Genomic DNA, 19,662 nt, shown 5'->3' on the forward strand with positions numbered 1-19,662 from the left:
AACCCCCATAATTTGACGATCTAATCTATAGCAATCAGAATAGTTTTAGTTTAAATGCTTATCAAGTAGCTCTGTATCTTAGCAACCAGTATCTTACACAACCGGTTACCTTTCCCTAATGTAGTGTAATAATTATTGCAACCAAAGACTTAATTCATCACAATCTAAATAATATCACATTTGAATTGTCTGTCCCTTCTCGTGTCAATCATCATCAGTGATTTGGCGTCAGAGGATGAAAATAACAATTATCAAAAGTAAATTAACAAATTACGTCACAAATAAATTGGTGCTCACGAGGACAAACAAAAAGAAAACGATATTTTCTCTACTTGACAGGTGAGCAACAGGGTCCCGTCTGTCTGCACGTCCGCCGACCTGCTCAATCCACATGGGACAGATGTGGGGGTGTTTTTTCCTCGCGGGGCGCGAGGCGCGAGGCGCAGCGGCTTTCTCCTGCTCTAGCGCGTGCAGAGGTCTTGTGAACTCCGCCGCGGGTAGCAATTAGAGACCAGGTGTGGCTGTTTCACGACATCGCGAATTGGAGCCTGTTGAGAATATTTTTCTTCTTTTCGCTTGTCCAGTCTTTGCGCAACATATTCTGTCAGGTTAGTGAGAAGAACGTAGATACCAGTTCCGGTTACTATGTTCAGAATAAAGAGCCAGTTTCCTCCCTGAGAACAAAATAAATACTTTAAAACGTTTTTCGGTGGAGGAAATATTTAGACCCGTCGTGGACGAATTTCAAATGCCATAAAGGAAGGTAATAATAGCTATTTTGGACTCTAAATGACTTAATGATAGTTGAATTGAAGACATTAAAGTCAAAGACATTAGATGTTTAAAATGTTTTTTTTCAGGCGACACACAGACGTTTGTTTTGGTGTCCATGTCTCCTCATTTCCGGTATCATTTCACCTTACAGTGTGTAATTTGGCGCAACTGGACCTGCAGCCCTGCAAGCAACCTCCCTCCCTCCCGCTCCGTCTCCAGGTCTCTCCCCAGCTGAAAGCCTGCACTCCTCGCCCAGGTGTGACATTCTTGGAGTTCCTCATTGAAACCGCAACCTGCCGAGAAGATGACGGACTCCACACAGCCAGACCCCACCGCCGTCCCGTACCCGGCTGGAGTTGTGGACCCCACGGCGGTGAACGGGCAGTGCGAGCAGGCGGACTCCCAGCACCAGCAGCAGCAGCAGCAGCAGCCCAACCCCGAAAGTCAGGGAGAGGGTTTCAAGATGGACCAGGAGATGAAGATAACAGACAGCATAGACGACCGAGGTAGGCGGTGTGAAATAGGTTCAAAGTTTAGTATTCACCAGATGCCCCGCGGTGGCCAGGACGCACACTGTGCGTAAAGACACGGAGACAACCAGATGCATATTTTACTGTAGCTACATTAAGTAGAAAACTGTTTCCACTTGTGTCCATTCAACTCTACTCAAAAATGTTGCTCTTCTTTTTCTTATAATCCACCACCAGATGATCCAGACTGAGAGGCGATATAACTAATGACTGATGCTTTCATGTCATTATGATATATTATTTACGAGGCTGAGTAGACAAGGACTACAGAATAGACATATCTGCATTCTGTTCAACATATGTTGCCTGAACTACTGTGCTGTGGTTCCAGATTTAGTGAATAAATTAGTGGATTGCCTTTGGGAAAGAGTGAGAGCCACAGGCAACCATTTGAACAGCAGGTGTTCCACATCCTGAATATGGCACAGAGCAATGTGCCCTCACAACACAACAAACGCCTGTAACTCTGACCAAAATCATAGCGCACGTTCATTTTAATGGATAAGTCCAGCACATTCAAGCTGCTGCAGATCAACAGAACAGTGGAAACTCAATTCACTTCTGAAACACTGCAGCGTGCTTTGAGAAAATGGCTGTATTTGTTACTTCAGAGTGAATGGGCTCAAACATCCACAATCACCAGGATATATAGAAACATAATCGCAGTAAATACGATGTGGTCGTTTAAACCAAATGGACAAATAATTGATAGCACAAACGTCATGTGTTACTATGAGAGGCAGGTATGGACAGCAGTAGAAGATGTTTACTTTTACTGTGACTGGTAATCTGTCACTGGGCGCCTGCTTTGAACTGGTGGAAACCAAACCAGAATGGAAAAGGACTTTAGTTAATACTGGACTTACGTTCGCCATATCAGCTTTATGAGGATGTATGTCAGTGTTGTGTTTACAGCTTGTCGCGTAGCATCTGTGAGGCCGGAATAATCAGTACCAACGAGAAACATCATCATTTATTTACATGTAATCGACTGGTTTTTAAAGATTCATTATTACTTGGTTTTACTGGTAATTATTGCCAGTAGCACTAGTGATCCCTGTCCAGTCTATTTGTGATGCTGCACCAAATCAAAAGCAGGTAAACGCAACCATTTTGAGTTAAACCGTCTGCTCTATTTCCCTGCTCTGCCCTCTCCGAGTCATATCTCTACTTGTGGGTCACTGTGCCCTGTGTTGTTGTCTGCAGGTCTTCTGGAGAGCAGCATGCGCCTGAAGCCTCACGAAGCCCAGAGTTACCGCAAGAAAGCTCTGTGGGTGTCCTGGGTGTCCATACTGGTCACCATCGTCCTCGCCATCGCTGCTTTCAGTGAGTAACACCTCCACGTCTCTCTCTCCCTTTCATGAATCCCACAGAATAAGTGTTGCTTTTTACATTTCTGCTGCGTCCGTTCAAGAAATGAACAGATGCTGATGCCTGCTGCCTGTTCCTTCAGTTGAAGGACAGGTTTGTGAAATGCCGTGACACCCTGTTGATCAGTGCGACACCCAACAGCTTGATTAAACAGTGCTATTCAAAATGAACGACAACACAAAGGACAAGCAGTCGATGCAATAACAGACTCCAGCATGCTAACTGACAGCCCACACGTCACGCCAAGATCCTGCTTCTTTCCCTCTTGAACCTTTCGCTTCCCACCGCTTCCACTTTAAATGATCATTTCTCTCAGTTAACAAAGCTTAAAGACTTTGGAGCTGTCGAGTGTGAACTGGACCTTGACTCCCGCTGCAGTTACTGAAGGTTTATTTATTTCAGAGGCAGAACAAGCACGGGGACTCGTGTGACCCCCCCCCCCCACCTGCATGAGAACGATGACTCGTTCTGAGGTTATAGATTGAGAAGAGCAGAGAATATTACTTTATTCCTTTTTAATTCATCTGCATGTCAGAAGTTTCTCTCTTCGAGTCTAATTTGGGGACAGAAGTGAGTCATGCTGTAGATCTAATTCAGATTTTCTCTATTTTAGAAAACCGTGCAGATGTTTTCAACATTTGCAGAACTTTAGAGAAGGATATTTATCTGGTATATTCAAAAACATAGAGTGAAATTTAACAAGTGGTTTTTGAAATGACGATGATCACAGATCGTGTCAGTCTTGTCTCAGAAATCAGTCATTAACTGATTTAAAACTGATGCTTCTTCTTCTTCCTCCTCTGCAGTAAATGCAGATCAGTACTTGACAGATGCAGAAGTAAAGAGCTGCTGCGGTGTAGTTTATCACCTCAACATTGGTTTGCAGATGTGCACATTGCTGAACACTAGACAGGAAGTACAATAACATCTTCTTCTTCTTCATGACTTTGATTTTTTTTTAAATGTTTTTAAGTATAAAACCTCATTAGTCTGATTTAAAAAACAAACAGACCGATTTCTCTCTTTCTTCATTAGATATTTTCACATCTCTGTAGTCCTGCAGTTGGACCCTTCGCTAGTCACATCCTGCTTGCTCTTACTCATAAATGAAACATGGCGCTGCTTGCAAAGCAGCTGCACAAACGAGCAGAGGACGAGATGAATGAGGCCGATGTAGCCGCAGAGATTCCAGTAATCAGTGATCTGACTTGCAGTCGCACCGGGTCGGCGTCATTACACTTAATTGTTTCATTGCAGTTGTTCAATAATTAATCGGAGCTGTGTTTGAGGATGTGTTCGATCGGTTGCTTTTACTTGCGTCAGAATTAGCGAAGTGACCCAGCAGGTTGTTGGAGCAAAGAAGCTGAAGGACGGTGATGTTTTGTTTTGGAAAATCAGACTCTCTCTTCCTCAGTCCAGTCCATGTTGTTTCAGACCTTGTACCCACTTCCTGTTCTGATGAGGAAACGCTGGTGGAGCGGCAAGACACAACAGGCCTGTCTCACGGCTTCCTTCTTTGTCCCGTTTTGTGAAAGGGGTTTATTCACTGCAAATTAAGAGGAGCCAGTCCAACACAGCTCTGTCGCAGTTGCTTCGCATTGTGGTGAAAAGAATGTGGTAAACAACATCCATGTTGCCTCCAGTCTGCTTTGGGTTTGTCAGATAGTAGAGATACTATCAGAGAGTAAGATGCTATCTGGATTTTTAGAAAAGTGTTGACTTTAATACGGCCACATTGTGTTTAGGATCATATTCATAGATGGTGACAGCATGATAACATTACTTTATTTAGCTCTGTGTGGATAAATGCTACATTGACTGTTAGCTAACACCAGTGTTGTGCTCTTTTATGTGTGATGAAAACATTCACTCAGTGCTCAAGGTTTAAATTACATTACTGCAGCTGATATTGACATTCACATCAAACCCATTTAATTTAATTTAATTAGATTCAATATCATCTTATCGTTGCACTGCAGAGTCTCCTTCTCTTTGCTCTTCCTGTTTGATAGACGCTGTAATGAAAGTGAACATTTATTAGCAAACAATCCACTGCACCAGTTGCGTGATCGCTCCTTAAACTCTTGTTTAAACCCTGTAAAACTGTCACTGGCTCCATGCAAACAAGCCGATGTGTGCTGAATGTGAAGTACGTCACAGGCGGTGAGTCCCGCTGTAAATAAGAATAATTTAACGTGCAAAGGCCGCGTGACAATCCTGATGATAGCGTCACATTCTCCTCTCCTTAATGTTTGACAGCTCTGAGCTTCCTGCGTAAGGTAACGACATGAAGTAAGACACACCAAAACAAAACAGTCATCGTGTCAAAGAAAAAACACACTGTCCATCATTAAGGACCTGAATTATAAAGAGGAAAGTGGCAATTTTAGACACTGTAATTACCAATAACAAGCTGACAAAGACAGCTGATTTATACAACAGTGATGTCCAAGTAAAAGCTATTATCTCTTATTTTATTAATAAAGCTACACTCATCATAAAAAGGAGGAAATACATGAAAGAACCAGGTCGTGTAGAGGAGGAGAGGCGAGGTTTAAAAAAGCCACATTATATGCAGTGAAATCTCTGTAGAAGCAGAGCAGAGCTGCTCATTTGTGTTTTGGGAACTGATCAGTCAGTGTTCAGCGTCCTGTTAGCGTCACTACATCAAGCATAAATCGGCATTTTGAACCTTTTATCAAGTTGTCAGAAATCTTGAGGAGAATGTCCTTGAGGAATCTTAAGCCCTCTGAATCTAAAATACATAAAGAGAATATGATTAACTTTGAAAAGTCCGCTATGAACGTACTACTTGCCGTCTCAAAAGGTTTGGCTCTGAGCACCGCCGTGCACCCTGGGAATTCTTTTTGGGAGGGGAGGGGGCATGACATACCTCAACCAACACGTAGAGATGACTCAGGTTGGATATCGTGACTCATGCGTTGAAACCAAATGGCGGAGAGAGGCGTTCTGGTTGGCGTTGGGGTTTTATTCTGCGGCGGATGCGGAGCTGCAGGGTGTCAGTCCAGTCACCGCCACCTGCTGCTGTTCCCTGTCAGCGCTACATGAGGACTAGAGTGATGGCTGCTGGGTAACACACCCTGTAAAACATTAGCATTACTCAAACACCACAAAGACCTACTTCAACTTAAGCATATAAGCCTGTGTGTGTGTGTGCGTGTGTGTGTGTATGTGAATTGTGTTTTGGGCAGGCAGGTGCAGCTTCAAGTTAAACATAAAGACGCCCTCCACACACGGGAGGTGTCACTCTACTCCCTTTAGGTACGCTTGACTTGGCTTGATGCACCAAGTCGGAAATATAAGAGTGACAGTGATAGTTAGTGGAGAAGACCTGAAGTTGAATGAATGGGAATGTATGTAACGGAGCCCCTCGCTGCTGCTTTAATAACGAAGCGTATGCATTGGTTACAGCAGCACAGTGAGTCAAACGGCATCAAAAAAACAACCTTGACAGCAAAGTGTTTCACTGACATGCATAATGCAGCTCCACAAACCACCAATAAACGAGCAGGCCTTGAACAGTGTTTTATCTTCTGTTCTACTGCTTCTCTTGTCAGATGTGACAGTGAGGGTCTGTATGTGTGTGTGTGTGTGTGTGTGTGTGTTTGTATGTGTGTGTGTGTGTGGAGCTCCGTCCCTGCTGACACCCATCCAGCTTTCCTGGGAGCCAATTAGCCGTCGCTGGGCTCGGCTTTGACGACCGTGGAGCCGCCGCAGATTCATTTGTACACGATTTCTTCTTCTTCTTCTTCTCTCTCTGCTCTTAATGAAGGAGCTAGGAGGGGAGGAGGGGAGGAAGGAGGGGAGGAGGAGCAGCAGATGTACATTTCTGGGTGACATTAGAGGCAGATCTGTGGGAGTTCAATCACAAATTAGGTCTTGAAATACTGAAAAAATAATATGGAATAGCATGAAAGTAAAATTCACACTTGAAACTGCAGAGAAAAATTAAATCTGCACTCATTCTCATTTATATATCACAGTTAATATAAAACCTTGCTGTGTTTTTAATGCTAATGCTAACACGTTAGTCCTTCACATGCAAACAAAAGAGCAACGGCTCGTGTGGATGCTGCTGCTGCTTTCCTCTCGTTAAGTCAACTCTGGCAGATGCATGTCACTTTGGTGTCCACACAGCCCCTCCCTTGTTGTTTTCTTTCATTTGAACAGCTGTCAGCTTCTATTTGCTGGATTATAAGTCTGTTCTGAGGAACACACAGGATCTCCACCCTGGATGTTTAAAGAACAGGTTAACCAAGCGGTTTTTTTTTAATATGCACATGCACAGTGTGTTTAATTTGGGTTAATTAAAATCCTTTAATGTGTGAACCACAACAAAAATTGAGCTACATGCTAAAGCTCAGGGGGATGATGATTCAAGAAAATACCAAGTGTCGCCTTTTATTATTTTTTACCTTTAATATGACACAATGATCTCAGAAGAAAATAACGACTTCGGGTTTTCATGTTGTTTCATTTTCAAAATAAAACACCAGAATCTAGAGCAAAGAGAAGCTGGTCATCAGACACTGTGTTTGACTTTTTGCTAAATTTCCCGACCAAAAGTTGTTTGTTGACGGATCATTTTTAGAAACAGTTGTTGTCGCTGTTTCCATGCTGCATCTCTGCAGATCTCTGCTATCACACTCATTTGTATTCAAGGCTTGTTCATGTGTGCTAAAGTATTTTCAATGTGTGAATGCGAAGCCAGCGTTCGTCTCCCTCTTCTTCTTCTTCTTTTCATTTTGGTCAGGGCGATGGCCGGGGAGTGGATGATTGTGCCGTCAGCTCGGAGAGAGAGCAACTGAATGGAGATGAAATAATAACGGGAGGAAGAGAGAGGATGAGGAAGAAGGAGGAGGAGAGAAAAGGGGATACAGGGAAGGGGGAAGAGGGATAAAATGAGGAAGGAATGAGTTGTTTTATTTTTGCAGCAGATAGACAGTGAGAAATAAAGGAGAGGCCTAGTGAAAGATACCACACGGTGCTGTTTCTGCTTGCAGGGCTGAGGCAAGTTGCTGCCCCCAGTGAGTCAAGCTAAAAATAAACCTGGGAGGAGAGGAGAGGATTCCTCCCCTTTATCTCTCTGCATCTTTCTCTCCTTTGTCTCTTCTTCCTCCTCTCCTCATTGCAGGTGTGAGTGGATGATTGCGCACGGTGGTTTGTTTTTCAACAACACACCTACAACTCCCCTCTCTCACCGCTGCACATAAATGATAATCAGCTATCACTGCAGTGAAACAGGAGAGGAGCCAGTCAGTGTCTGTGGAGTTTAGACGACTGACACTTTTCATTTCTCCATGTTGCTCAGACGGTGTAATCTTCAACCTGCCGTCAGGTCATCCCGGTGTTTTCATGTCCACTTATGAGGATATAGCACATCTGCTGTGCGCACATTAAGGCATATGATTGAGTAGAGAGAGTGTGTGTGTGTGTGTGTGTGTGTGTGTAACAGATACAGAATAATCCCCCAGAGACATGCACTAGAATTTATTCTCACTTTCATATATATGAACAAAGAATAAAATCCATCTCCGTGACCATAAATATGAATAAATGATTTAAGACGAGGAATCTTTTCTTCTTCTGTGGATGTGTTGTGAAGAAAACTGGTCAAACTATGTCACAAACATGTTGCATCTGTTGTTACTTGTTTGATCTAAAGTCACGTCTCATTCATTCTTTCTCTCTCTGTTCTCTCCCCAGCTGTTTCCATCATGCGTCACAGCGCTTCAGCTTTCGGATTTGCTGTAAGTCACGTGTAAAGCCTCCACTTCACTAAAGCCGTGTGGCCAACGCTGTGTGCTGCAGGGAAGAGAAAGTCAAATGTCTTTTTTTCTTTTCTTTTTTTTGTTTGTTTGTTTTTCCACTCTGTAGTTTGATGCCACGCTGGATGTGCTGTCCTCTGTCATTGTACTGTGGCGGTACAGCAACGCCGCGGCCGTTCACTCCGCACACCGTGAATACATGTAAGTACAATCACATAAACCAGATCCACTCAGACCTACGTTAAAATCAACATGTAAACTTTTAGTTTCAGGAGTCCACAAGTGCTTAAAATGCCTAAAAAAGTTTGAAATCATAAGTTTGACGCATTGAAACCAGTAAAATAATAACAATATGATCATATAAATAGATAATGATATGATGGCTTGCACAAATACGGTGACACCTGCAGCGTTGTGCAGGTAATTCCCTGGAAAAATCATCTGCATTTAACTGTCAACTGTCAAACTGACTGCATTTGAAATGATTCATCTGCAGGAAGTGATGAGAGTTTTGACAAAATCAAGCAGATCTTAAAAAGAAACTTTAAACTGACTATTTGTATTTTTGGTATAGTTCCGAATCAGTGTTCAGGCTTAAAATTATATCTGTAAACTACCAGCAGACACCCTGCGTTTGTTTGAGCCTTTGTTCTGTCCTGCCACATTGTGAGGAGAGATGAAACCCTTTTCAGTGTGTCCACAGTGTCTAATGTGTGTGTGTGTGTGTGTGTGTGTGTGTGTGTGTGTGTGTGTGGTGTCTGTGCTATAAAGGAGTGTGTCAAACGGCAGGTCTCCTCAGCTCTGTCAGCCTCGGCCCACTGGGACCGATCACAAACGAGCGCCTCACATCTTATCTCTACCTGGCTGAAAATAATGTGTGTGTGTGTGTGTGTGTGTGCGTGTGTGGAGGTCAGGTGGCGACTGAAAGAAAGAAAGAGAAGAAGACTGACTGTAAATCTTCACTTTCTGCTGAGTTGTATGAAGACAAGAGGAAACAACTGAAATTCCTCAAACAACAGTAACTAGTTGATCTAAAAAAAAAAAAAAAAACACTGAAATAGTACCAAACATAAAACATCTGTTTCCGACTGAATCAGATGAATGGAAATTCTCAGCGTCTTTGCCCTTACTGTCGGAGCATCTGGTAGATTCATACTCACACATTCGGGAGTGGAGACGTGTCGTGGTCTCAGAGGAGCGACTGCTAATTGCTGCAGAGACGCCAGATGAGATCACGTCCTCTGGAGACGAGACGGTAACACATGCGGAAAGAGACATTCATTCAAAAGTCGGTGCAAATATCTGACATGCTGCAAACGGTACAACACACCAGTTAGCAGCATTTTCTTCATACGAGTAAACTTAAAACAACATTAGCTGTGTTGTTGATACGTTCATGGCACATTAAATCTTAACACTGATCCACTTGACAGCAGTTTTCATTTTGTCACTTCAGCAGCTAATTGGAGAATTTGGACCAAGTTCAGGAAGCTGCTCAGCCAGTAATTGGTTTCACCAAGAGGCCGGGCTTCCTCCTGGGTCTCACACACACACACACACACACACAAACACACTCACAGAAACAAATATATAACTCTAAACACACGGATATATTTAGGCATAAATGTTCTGAGACGGACAGAAAAGCGAGAATCACCTGCATCCTGCAAGCATCTAAAACACCCACACAGATCGATGCACAAGTTTACAAGCAGACATGTAGTCTACTTAAACACATGCTGCACATGTGCATGCACACACACACACACACACACACACACACACACACACACACACACACACACTATAACTGTAGCATTGTGCCATTGTGAGCGAGAAACCGACTAATGCACAACCAGAGAGTCAATATTATTCTTAATTCTTTATTTGTCTGCGTTTGATAGAGGATATGTGGCTGAATAATCATGCCCAGGTACGGACCGGTTACCAAGGTAACAAGCCCGGGATGTCAAAACAAGACGAATTAGGCAGTTCAGTCCCTTCACGGAGTCGTGGAGCTTTTCAAAACAAAAACACTTTGATTCACGTCACTGTTTGCAGAGTTAGAAAGAGACGCCGCTGTGCAGCTTGATTTTTTTTTAAAAAGTGATGTCATCCTCCCGTGATATGATGGATGTGTTTAAACAGAAGCTGAAAACCTTCAAAAAAAAAGATGTTTCTGCTGTTCCGTTGTTGCTGTTATTGTTATTGTTATTGTTGTGGAGAAAACAGCAGAGCAGAGATGTGGTGCAATTTTTACATGTGTGCACGAAACAGCAGGGGGCCTGTTAGTGCGGTGCGTGTGTGTGTGTGTGTGTGTGTGTGTTGTCCTGCTGTGGACTTCCCAATGTCGTGTTGGGTGTTGCCTTGGTTACCTCATCCGGTGGTCATAACCCAAGGATGCAGAGCGTGGCTGGAGAGCAGCCTTCAGACCTGAACACACACGCTCTGGTAGTCATGCATGACCGGGGCATATGCTCCAGTCGTTCGGTGCCTCCCTGCAGACTTTGTTAATTGGGTAAAGGTGTTTTAAAGGACATCTGCTGCCCCATGAATAAATCTGTATGGAGCATCGTTTCACTGGGGCCAATTTGCCATAAATGTAAATTAGTACAGGCCCATAAGAGAATACCTTCAGCTGACCTCACTACAGCCCATTCGATGAGCTTTTTATTGATCGTCTTTGTTTTTGACTTGATCTATTTTTAACACAAAACATCACATTTTCACACCGAGCTGATAAAACAGTTAAAACAGTACGAGAACGAGCGGCTTCTCCCGTGGCAACAAAACTCAGATATCCACTTTAAAATACAAGGACTTTGCTCCAGACTGGATTTAAATGAGAGGATAGGGTTCCCTGAGAAACAGTCACTGATTTTTGATGTCATTATTACTGGGGAGGGGGAGAAATTTTACCCGAATACATGCTCCTCTGGACTGAATTAAAGTGATTGATCAGGGCAGGTAATGCACCTCTGAAAAGGGGTTTTAAATGTGCCACAATTTCCTCTTTTCCCATCTTTTAAATAAGATATATTTGTGATTAAAGAACCAAAAATCTCAATGTAGTTTTACATCTCCTCTCTCAGGCTTCTCTCTGGAGCTCTAGTAACAACAGATGAGTTTTTGTTGGTAGCTACTTGAACGTTCCTGAGGTGGTTCGGATTGTGCCGGGGGAATTTGCTGTTCATGACCTCCTGAACTACGTCTGTACATCCCCCGGCTTCAGCCCTGCAGGTAGCAGCTGTGCACCGCTTTCACCACTTTTTCGCTATTGATCCGTGTTTTTTGGTGTCGAGGTCGAGAGTTGCATCAGGATTTGTTCAATTTCAAATTGTGTGAGGAATGAAGAATAAAACCTAAAAGAAGAAGAAGAAGAAACTTTTGCCTTAGGGAGATTGTTTTCATGGCACTGTGATTGTGTGGATCCTGATGTATTCACCGCAGCTGTCTTCTTTTTCTTTCCCTCTGCAGAGCCTGCATTATCCTGGGTGTGATTTTCATCCTGTCCTCCTTGTGCATTCTGGGTAAGGCCATCCACGACCTGGCCACCAAGCTGCTACCTGAAGTGGTAAGAATTTATTGACTTCAAACACCATAACCCACATTAATAGACGCCACCACAGAGCATGTTTGAGTTGATATGTACTTATTACACAATAAAACACTGGATACGACTAGATGAGAGTTTACTACCACATGTTATTTCCCTGCCTGACGTTAAACAGTATGTGTCAGCGAGCAGAAAATGGCTCTGACTGTGGTGCGGGGGTCAAACGTGGATTCAAATTGGAGATGGAAGAGATTTGGATTAAAGCACCCACCATATGGGACAGATTATGTTATCCATTTAACACTCAGGAGGAAAAAAAAAAACCCTAAACACATTAATATTAGGTCAGCTGTCAGCCGAACAGTCACTTATCAGTTTTGTCCATCTCCCTGACCTCAGGCCGCAGAGTCGAAGCCAAAATTTGGGGCATAATCTGATTTTTTCAGTTGGCATTTGTGTCTGTTTTTTAAAGCTTGGCCAGATAGTAACGGCCGTTTTGTCCAGCTCGTCTGTAATACCTCCAGTCTGCCAGAGACCGGGATTTCACTTAGAGCCTAAAAAAAACTGCTGACTTGGTGCCTGTATCTAAAATTATCTCCTCAAAATCTCAGTGTACGTCTTAGCATCCAAGACAAACTACACGCAGACAGCTCTTGCAGTTGAAGCTGAAGATGTGACGTTTGCTGATTCACCCCCCCCACCCCCACCCACCCCCCGTCTTGCCATTTTGAACTGGCAGTAGATCTGATAAGAGGGCATATTTTCAGCTCTGGCCGTCACATGGTGCTGGTCACTGGAGGGTTGGCGGTTCAGGCCTGGCTGCAGCCAAGCAATAAGGAGGAGAGGGCTGCGAGCCCGCAGAGCTGTTACTGAACAGATGGAAAGTTTCGGCACCAAGTCTCCAAGCAAAAAGAAATCTAAAAGTCAAGTCTAGATGATTTGGTTTTAACTTAACTTCATGATGAAGCTGCAGGAGGGAAGCTTCTGCACATCTATATGTACGCTGTGAATGACTTGGGTTGGATGCTGTGGGGTCGTGCAGGTCACACAGAGTCACACAAACCTGATCTGATGTTGAGTTGAGTTGTTGAAAGACAATTGAATCTGGTGAAGAATAATTTCACCACAAGCTTTTCAGTCTCTCCTCTGTGTGTTGGTCCTGAAAAGTAATAAGGTCAAATGAGATTAATACTCACAACCGCTCACCATCACGCTCAGATCCTTGAGATCCGCGTTTCTATGGAAGATGAATATTGCCAAGCAACCGGGTGATGAATCTATTTCAGGGAGTGTGAAAGCTCCCGAGTCTTCACACCTGAGATTTATGACATTCTTCATCCTGCAGCGGCAACAAGGCTAAGACCACGCAGTGTCAACTAAAAGCAAGACTCAACCTAAACTCATCTACATAGCTGGGTAGACTGTACCATGTTGAGAAACGCACATTTCCCCTGCTTTCGATTCGCTTTTGTAACTCACTCAGGCTCAAAATTCAATTCGTTTTCAGATCCTTTATTGATTTATTGGCCCCGGCCGTGTTTTCCATCTATTCATCTGTGGCTGCAGCGAGGCAAAGAGACGGGGCCTGACAGGCAGCGAGCACCAAGGCGTAAACAAAGGCAGACAGATTGTGTTGCTCTGAGTCGACCTGCTGCTCCTCTGTCACACAGTCTGCTTTCTGGTGCATCACAGTTGGATATATACTATATATATATATATATATATAGCTTGTGTTTGCCTCACATCCCTCCTCAGTCGGCCAATGCTGGAAGTAAGGTGTGTCCCCAGCGCCTCCCTCGCTTCCTGCTTGCTATGAAATGTTAATAAGGTAAGCAGCTGCTTAGGTATGCAGTGGTGGGACAGAGAGGGAGGGGAGAGTCAGAGAGGAGGATGTTTGGTTTTCGACACCTGACTGTTCCTGCTCTGCTAATCCTCTAAGCCCAATTAATGTCAGTTTACATCCCAAACGAGGCTTTATTATTCATACAGGCGTTTCAACAATTGGTTTGTGAAAACCTTTTAACTCCCAGCAGAGTTTTTCAGACTTTAATTTAATTTGAAGGGCGACAGTGAGAAAAAACCTCACAACCCCTGGGCTTCTGAAAGCCACTCAAAGGACCCTGGGAAACCCCTTAAGATACATGATCATCAAACAGAAGGCGAGACGAACTTCACCTCCTTAATGACCGATGATGTTGTTCCATGCATAATTCAACATGTAAAAATGAGTCACGAGTTGAAACTACGCCTCAGAGCTGCTAGTAGGTGGATTTGTTTTTGTTTGTTTGGGTTTTTATTCACCGTCTGACAGAGCTAAGCTAGCTGCTTCCCCCTGCTACGCTAAGCTAAGCTAACCGACTGCTGACCGTGGTGTTATGTTTGATCTCATTCAACTCTCGATGGGAATAACCGTATTTGGCAAAATGTCTTTTTTAAATGCACTTGACCTGAACATTTGCAGCAGATAACACCAGTGCAATTTCACTTTTATCCATTATTACCTACGAATGAACAGAAACCCATCGAAAAATTAATTTCCCCCCCTGCTCCCTCTGCCCCAGTCTGACACCTTCACGTCCAGGTAATTGTAGATGATGATTCATTTACTTCACAACTTCTCCGCGACTGAGAAGCAGAACAGTTTTGTACCATCTTCATATTCTGCACAGGGATCTGGTTGTCAAATGTAAATGTCAAGCACAGTGTTCACAGTCTGGGCAGGGTTTGTTTGTCTGTGTGGGTGTGTGTGTGTGCATTTCCCTCTCCCATGGGCCAAAATGTCAGCCCACCCACTGTGAATCTTGATCAGCAGGTCACTGAGGGGATTCCCCATGATAACAGACTGCAGGAAATATTTAGTAAATCAAAACACACACACACACACACATAGAAGAACGTTAGTATAACTATATGCTTTTCTTACTCAAGTACATTCACTCATCTTTAATTCCTTCTATAAAGTGTTTGTGTATCTGACTATGTCACATGATCCGGTGAGCTTTCCCACGCACTCCACTCTCCCATGACTCCCGGCTGGTCGTCGACTATAATTTATATTCTACTGGCCGTGTGGAAAACGTTTGTACACGACCTGCTGCGAAAACAAACAAACAAACGTGACCACTCCAGCATCCGTTAATATCTCCTCACTGAATGGTTAATGATTTAAACCAGCTAACTGAACAATTTAAAGCCATGGCAAATTATGAACAGATCCGTCTTGACTCTAATGAAACCTTCGCCTCTGTTGCTGAAGAATGTGTTCAATATTATTTTAGATTTTATTTTCACAGACCTGAGTCACAGCACTGACTCAGGTCTGTGCAGCGCGCTGAGGTTTTTCTCTCCATCTCCTCTTTGATGTGTGCGAGTTCGCCAAATTAGCTTTTCATGGCTCCAAGGCCATAGTGCAATATTAATGCCGCCGCAGAGGCACTGAGTGCTCTGCAGCTCCCTTTCTCTTCTCTCGTCCGCCCAGCCTTTGTGCATTTTCATTTCAGGGATTTAACTGGAACTGTTTCCCTTCAGACTCACAATAGGTGCAACAATATTAATGTTCAAATTCTTTAAAAACCATAGAGGTGGAGCGTATGCAACCCCAGAATTGCAGAGGAGAAAGCAAATGAAGTTGGAAAACATTTGTTGGAGCCTAATTGTCCTGAATGATGCACAGGGGAGGTGAAATGGACATGTGGAGATATGATTGATGATAGGAAGCAGAGAAACTTCATCGAGGAGGAGGTAGAGGGGTTGTATGGAGGCGCAATGAGCTGTAGAGGAGGAGCCTGCTGTGGTCGGGCAGTGTGGACCAGCTGTCTGGAGAAGTCCCTGTGGCATTGTCAGCAACTATGGAGAATCTGAAGATGGCAATGAACATGCAGTTTAATTAGCTGGGGTAATAACTGATACAAAGGGTGTAGGTTTGGTTTCAGAGGGGATGCAAGGAAATGTTGGTCACACAACACAACTGACTGATACAAACAAAAACTTAACATGATGATGAAATTGCTGCTCACCGGTTAGTTTCATTAATAAAAACTTAGGATAGAAATATATCCATTGCATCACTAAGAGTATTGTTCTATACTGCATTATATTTCTTAAATTATGATATCTTGAGGGCAGCCTGGAATTAGCCTGAGAGGTAAAAACCCAGGGCAAAAAAGTCCTTAAACAACTTGCAGCTGCTGTGAGCTCATAGTTAAAATCGAAGGTGACCTAGATGTGTCTGTCTACCTTTTTAATCATATTATGTTTTTTATCTTCTTATCTTATCTTCTCTTATCTGGAGCTGACAACTGCAGAGTTAGATGAAGCTGTTTAGAGAGATTTTATTTAATAAATCAAACTGAAACTATAAAAGCTACAGTTCAGTTTTACTGTTTATTACCGTCTTTACCATAAATACTGCCAACACAGGAACTGTTGAGTCTCAAAGTTGTGTCTATGAACCCGTGATGTACTTTGAGTGAGGACCTCGAATTGAACCCTGAGGGACGCCGGTGAAGTAACAAAACCATGACTCTCACTATCTCTGTCCATTTTTCTTTTGTCTCTCTCAGGACGACTTCCTCTTCAGCGTGTCCATCGTCAGCGGCTTGGTGTGTATCATCCTGGCTGTGATCAAGTTCATGCTTGGGAAGGTGCTCACAAGCCGAGCCCTGATCACTGATGGTGGGTGCGCACACACGGTCAAACCTCCAGATCAAGACCATAAGCTAACCATAGAGTTGTATAGTTTTTTTCTGTTATCTGCATTAAAGCGTGACTTCCTCTGTCACAAATTATTAGCATGACAGCACAAACTCACTCACGTCTCACTCACGCTTGCATTCCTGCCGTGTGACGACAGATCCTGGTCGTCATCAGCTAAACAGGGGGCGTGGCCAGTTGTATTTTGGTTTAACAGGATGACCTCTCCATGGCTGACAGACATCACAGGCACGTCAGGAATCTGTCATCCCACTAGACGCTTCGTAAACGGCTGTATACCACAGCAGTCAATATCACATGTCCACTGGACTCTTAGCGTGTGCGTGAGGGACGCCCGACACTGAACCTTCAAAACCTTCCTCAGCTGACTTTGTATAAGATTTTTTCTCAAAAAAAAATTACATGAAGTGTTTGTTTTTCTCCTTCCAGGATTTAACTCTCTGGTGGGGGGGGTCATGGGGTTCTCCATCCTCATCAGTGCCGAAGTGTTCAAGCATGAACCCAAGGTGTGGTACCTGGACGGGACAATAGGTGTCCTCATAGGCCTCATCATCCTCGCCTATGGAGTCAAGTAAGTTCCTAGTGGAGGTTATTGTGCAGTTGGACACGGGACAGCTGCAGCAGCCTCATTTGTAATTAATAAAGTCGTCAATTCCATTGATAGAAAAACAATGTTGTAAAGTTGAAGCTTTTGATTCTGTCATACAAAACCATCTGTTTGTGTTAAGGCTCACCCTAACCTTGTATACACACACTGAGCATGTTACATTCATTTCTGTATTTTATTTTGAATGTTGTACTAAAAGCTGATAATTGTGATTCACTGCACCCTCTGGGTTTGGAATAATAAGAAAATCATTTATACCATTCACCTAAATCACAATAACACAGGACCTGAGGGGCATGAAACATCATTTGAATGTGGTATTTAAATGTCTGGCATGTGTTAACGAAACTACGCTGGAGATAATGTTTCCCCAGACAGAAATAAAGGTTGTACAATAGATTTAAAAGTAAAATCTTAACGTTTCCTCTCAGGAGCATGTTTTTAATTTTCGTCTTAAATTTGCAATTTTTACTGCTGATGAACTGAGATTTTTTTTTTTTGCCTTGAGGAACAGCTGAAATCTCAAAATGAATTAATGCCTTCAGGGTCTCAGTAAGTCAGAGCTTTCCCCCGTCTTCCTCCGCAGGCTGCTGCTGGACATGGTCCCACGGGTCCGACAGACCAGGAACTACGAGCGTTTTGAGTGACGGACCGCAGAGGACAAGAGGAGGAGGAGGAGGGATGGATGGATGGAGGGAGGGAAAGGTGGGAGGGGGGGCTGACCGACTGACAGGAGTGGGACGGGGACGACGGTCCCCTCGGTTGCTCCACAGACAATCACATTCAGTCCTGGAGGTGCCAGTGGAGGCTTCAGTGACCTGAGGATCCAGACGGACGGTGACAGAAACTCTCGGCACCTTTTAAGTGTTTTACAATTTGCTGTACATATTATATCTTTATGTCTTTTAACAGTGAACGGGCCAGTCCGTTCCGTCATGCCTCCATATTGAAACATGAGGGTGGAAGGGAGCAGCTAACTTTAAAAAGTAGCTGACTCAGAGGTGATGAATCAGGACAGAGACGAGCAGGACCGCAGAGTACCGGAGACGTATGGACCCCCGAGAGTCCCTAACTCCATAAAAGCTCCAGATCTTCATACAGCAAGTTGATGTACAATACCTAAGTTACACCTCATCGCCCTGTCAAAACACAGCAGTTTATTTTTTTACCCATGGTTCCTAGAGGCCTTCGCTCAGCCGTGCTGTAAAACGTTGCAGATCGCAAGTTGAAGTGATTGATGTAGCTGATGTAGCAGTGGAGTATTAATGGTGTTTTACCCATTTTATGACTCCAGGGAGGATATATCAATACAAGGCCTATTTGGCACACACACACACACACACACACACACACACACTTGTTGTGGCAGCGACAGCCCACAGTGCTGGAGGATAAACTCGTTATGTCATGACCTGACTCTCCCTCCACCTCACTTTAAATCTAACAGAAGAGAAATGGCCCAAACTTGCTCTGTTTACTTCAGGCTGCCACCTTTGTGTTTGTGGAGGTGAAATGAAACTCAAGAATGTGGACTCTGCCGCCATCTGCTGACAGGTACAGGTGAGAACACACTGAGAGATACAAATGCAACACTTTTTATTTATTTTTTATTTTTTGCTCCTTGTTCTTCATGAGTTGAAATTTAAAAGCTCAAACTTATTTCCAAGCAAACAGAAGTTTTTATTTCACAAATGTGTTTAAAAATGTTAGTGAGTGTTTCTCCTCCTTTCCCTCCCTCCCTCCACCTGGCACAGGTGTGTCAGACCACTTCGAAATGTGAAAGTTTGTTTTGATGAAAGATATTGATTGAATATGACTTTAGGCTGCACCTCACGCAGCACAGAGTTGATCAGGTTATCGATTGTCGGGAAACCGCTCCTCTTCGGTGGCCGTGTGAGTATTGGCAGGAAGTTGGAAGGTGCTGTCGTCCACGCAGATCCAGATATTCTCAAACACGCTCAATGGCAGTGAGTGCAACAGCTGGGACTTTTTTAAAAAGCCTTCCTGGATTTGTTTACATCACGCTGCAACGAGGTGATGGAGGCAGATGAACGACACGACAACGGGCATCAGCATCTCTTCGGTATGTCTGTATATACATATATATATATGTGTGAGTGTGTGTGTGTGTGTGTGAGTGTATCTTTTGTGTGGGTAGATCTTTTATTTCAACTCATGAAAAATGGGAGTTAAAAACAAAAGTGTTGTATTAATGTTGTTCAGTGTATTTGAACGTGCTCAGACTCTGCGCCTTGTTTTAAAGACATTAAAGGGGAAAGAAAAGCTGTTTTTAATTCCTGCACAGTGTCAGCTCCGACTCCA

General features: G+C 43.6%; 1 protein-coding gene across 1 annotated transcript; it reads left to right on the top strand.

Annotated features, from left to right (window-relative positions):
• Positions 1-483: 483 nt before the first annotated feature.
• On the top strand, positions 484-18,016 carry LOC111646013 (transmembrane protein 163a). The gene is made up of 9 exons (XM_023395378.2): positions 484-763; positions 926-1,280; positions 2,511-2,630; positions 8,403-8,446; positions 8,574-8,665; positions 11,942-12,038; positions 16,583-16,694; positions 17,163-17,304; positions 17,927-18,016. Exons 2-9 carry the CDS (start codon positions 1,079-1,081, stop codon positions 17,985-17,987), a joined length of 870 nt encoding a protein of 289 aa, XP_023251146.1. The 5' UTR covers positions 484-763; positions 926-1,078; the 3' UTR covers positions 17,988-18,016.
• The last annotated feature ends 1,646 nt before the right edge of the window (positions 18,017-19,662 follow it).

Source organism: Seriola lalandi, unplaced genomic scaffold (assembly GCF_002814215.2).
Source record: "Seriola lalandi dorsalis isolate HSWRI2012SDOR001 ecotype SW California unplaced genomic scaffold, Sedor1 jcf7180002054962, whole genome shotgun sequence".
Lineage (NCBI taxonomy): Eukaryota > Metazoa > Chordata > Actinopteri > Carangiformes > Carangidae > Seriola > Seriola lalandi.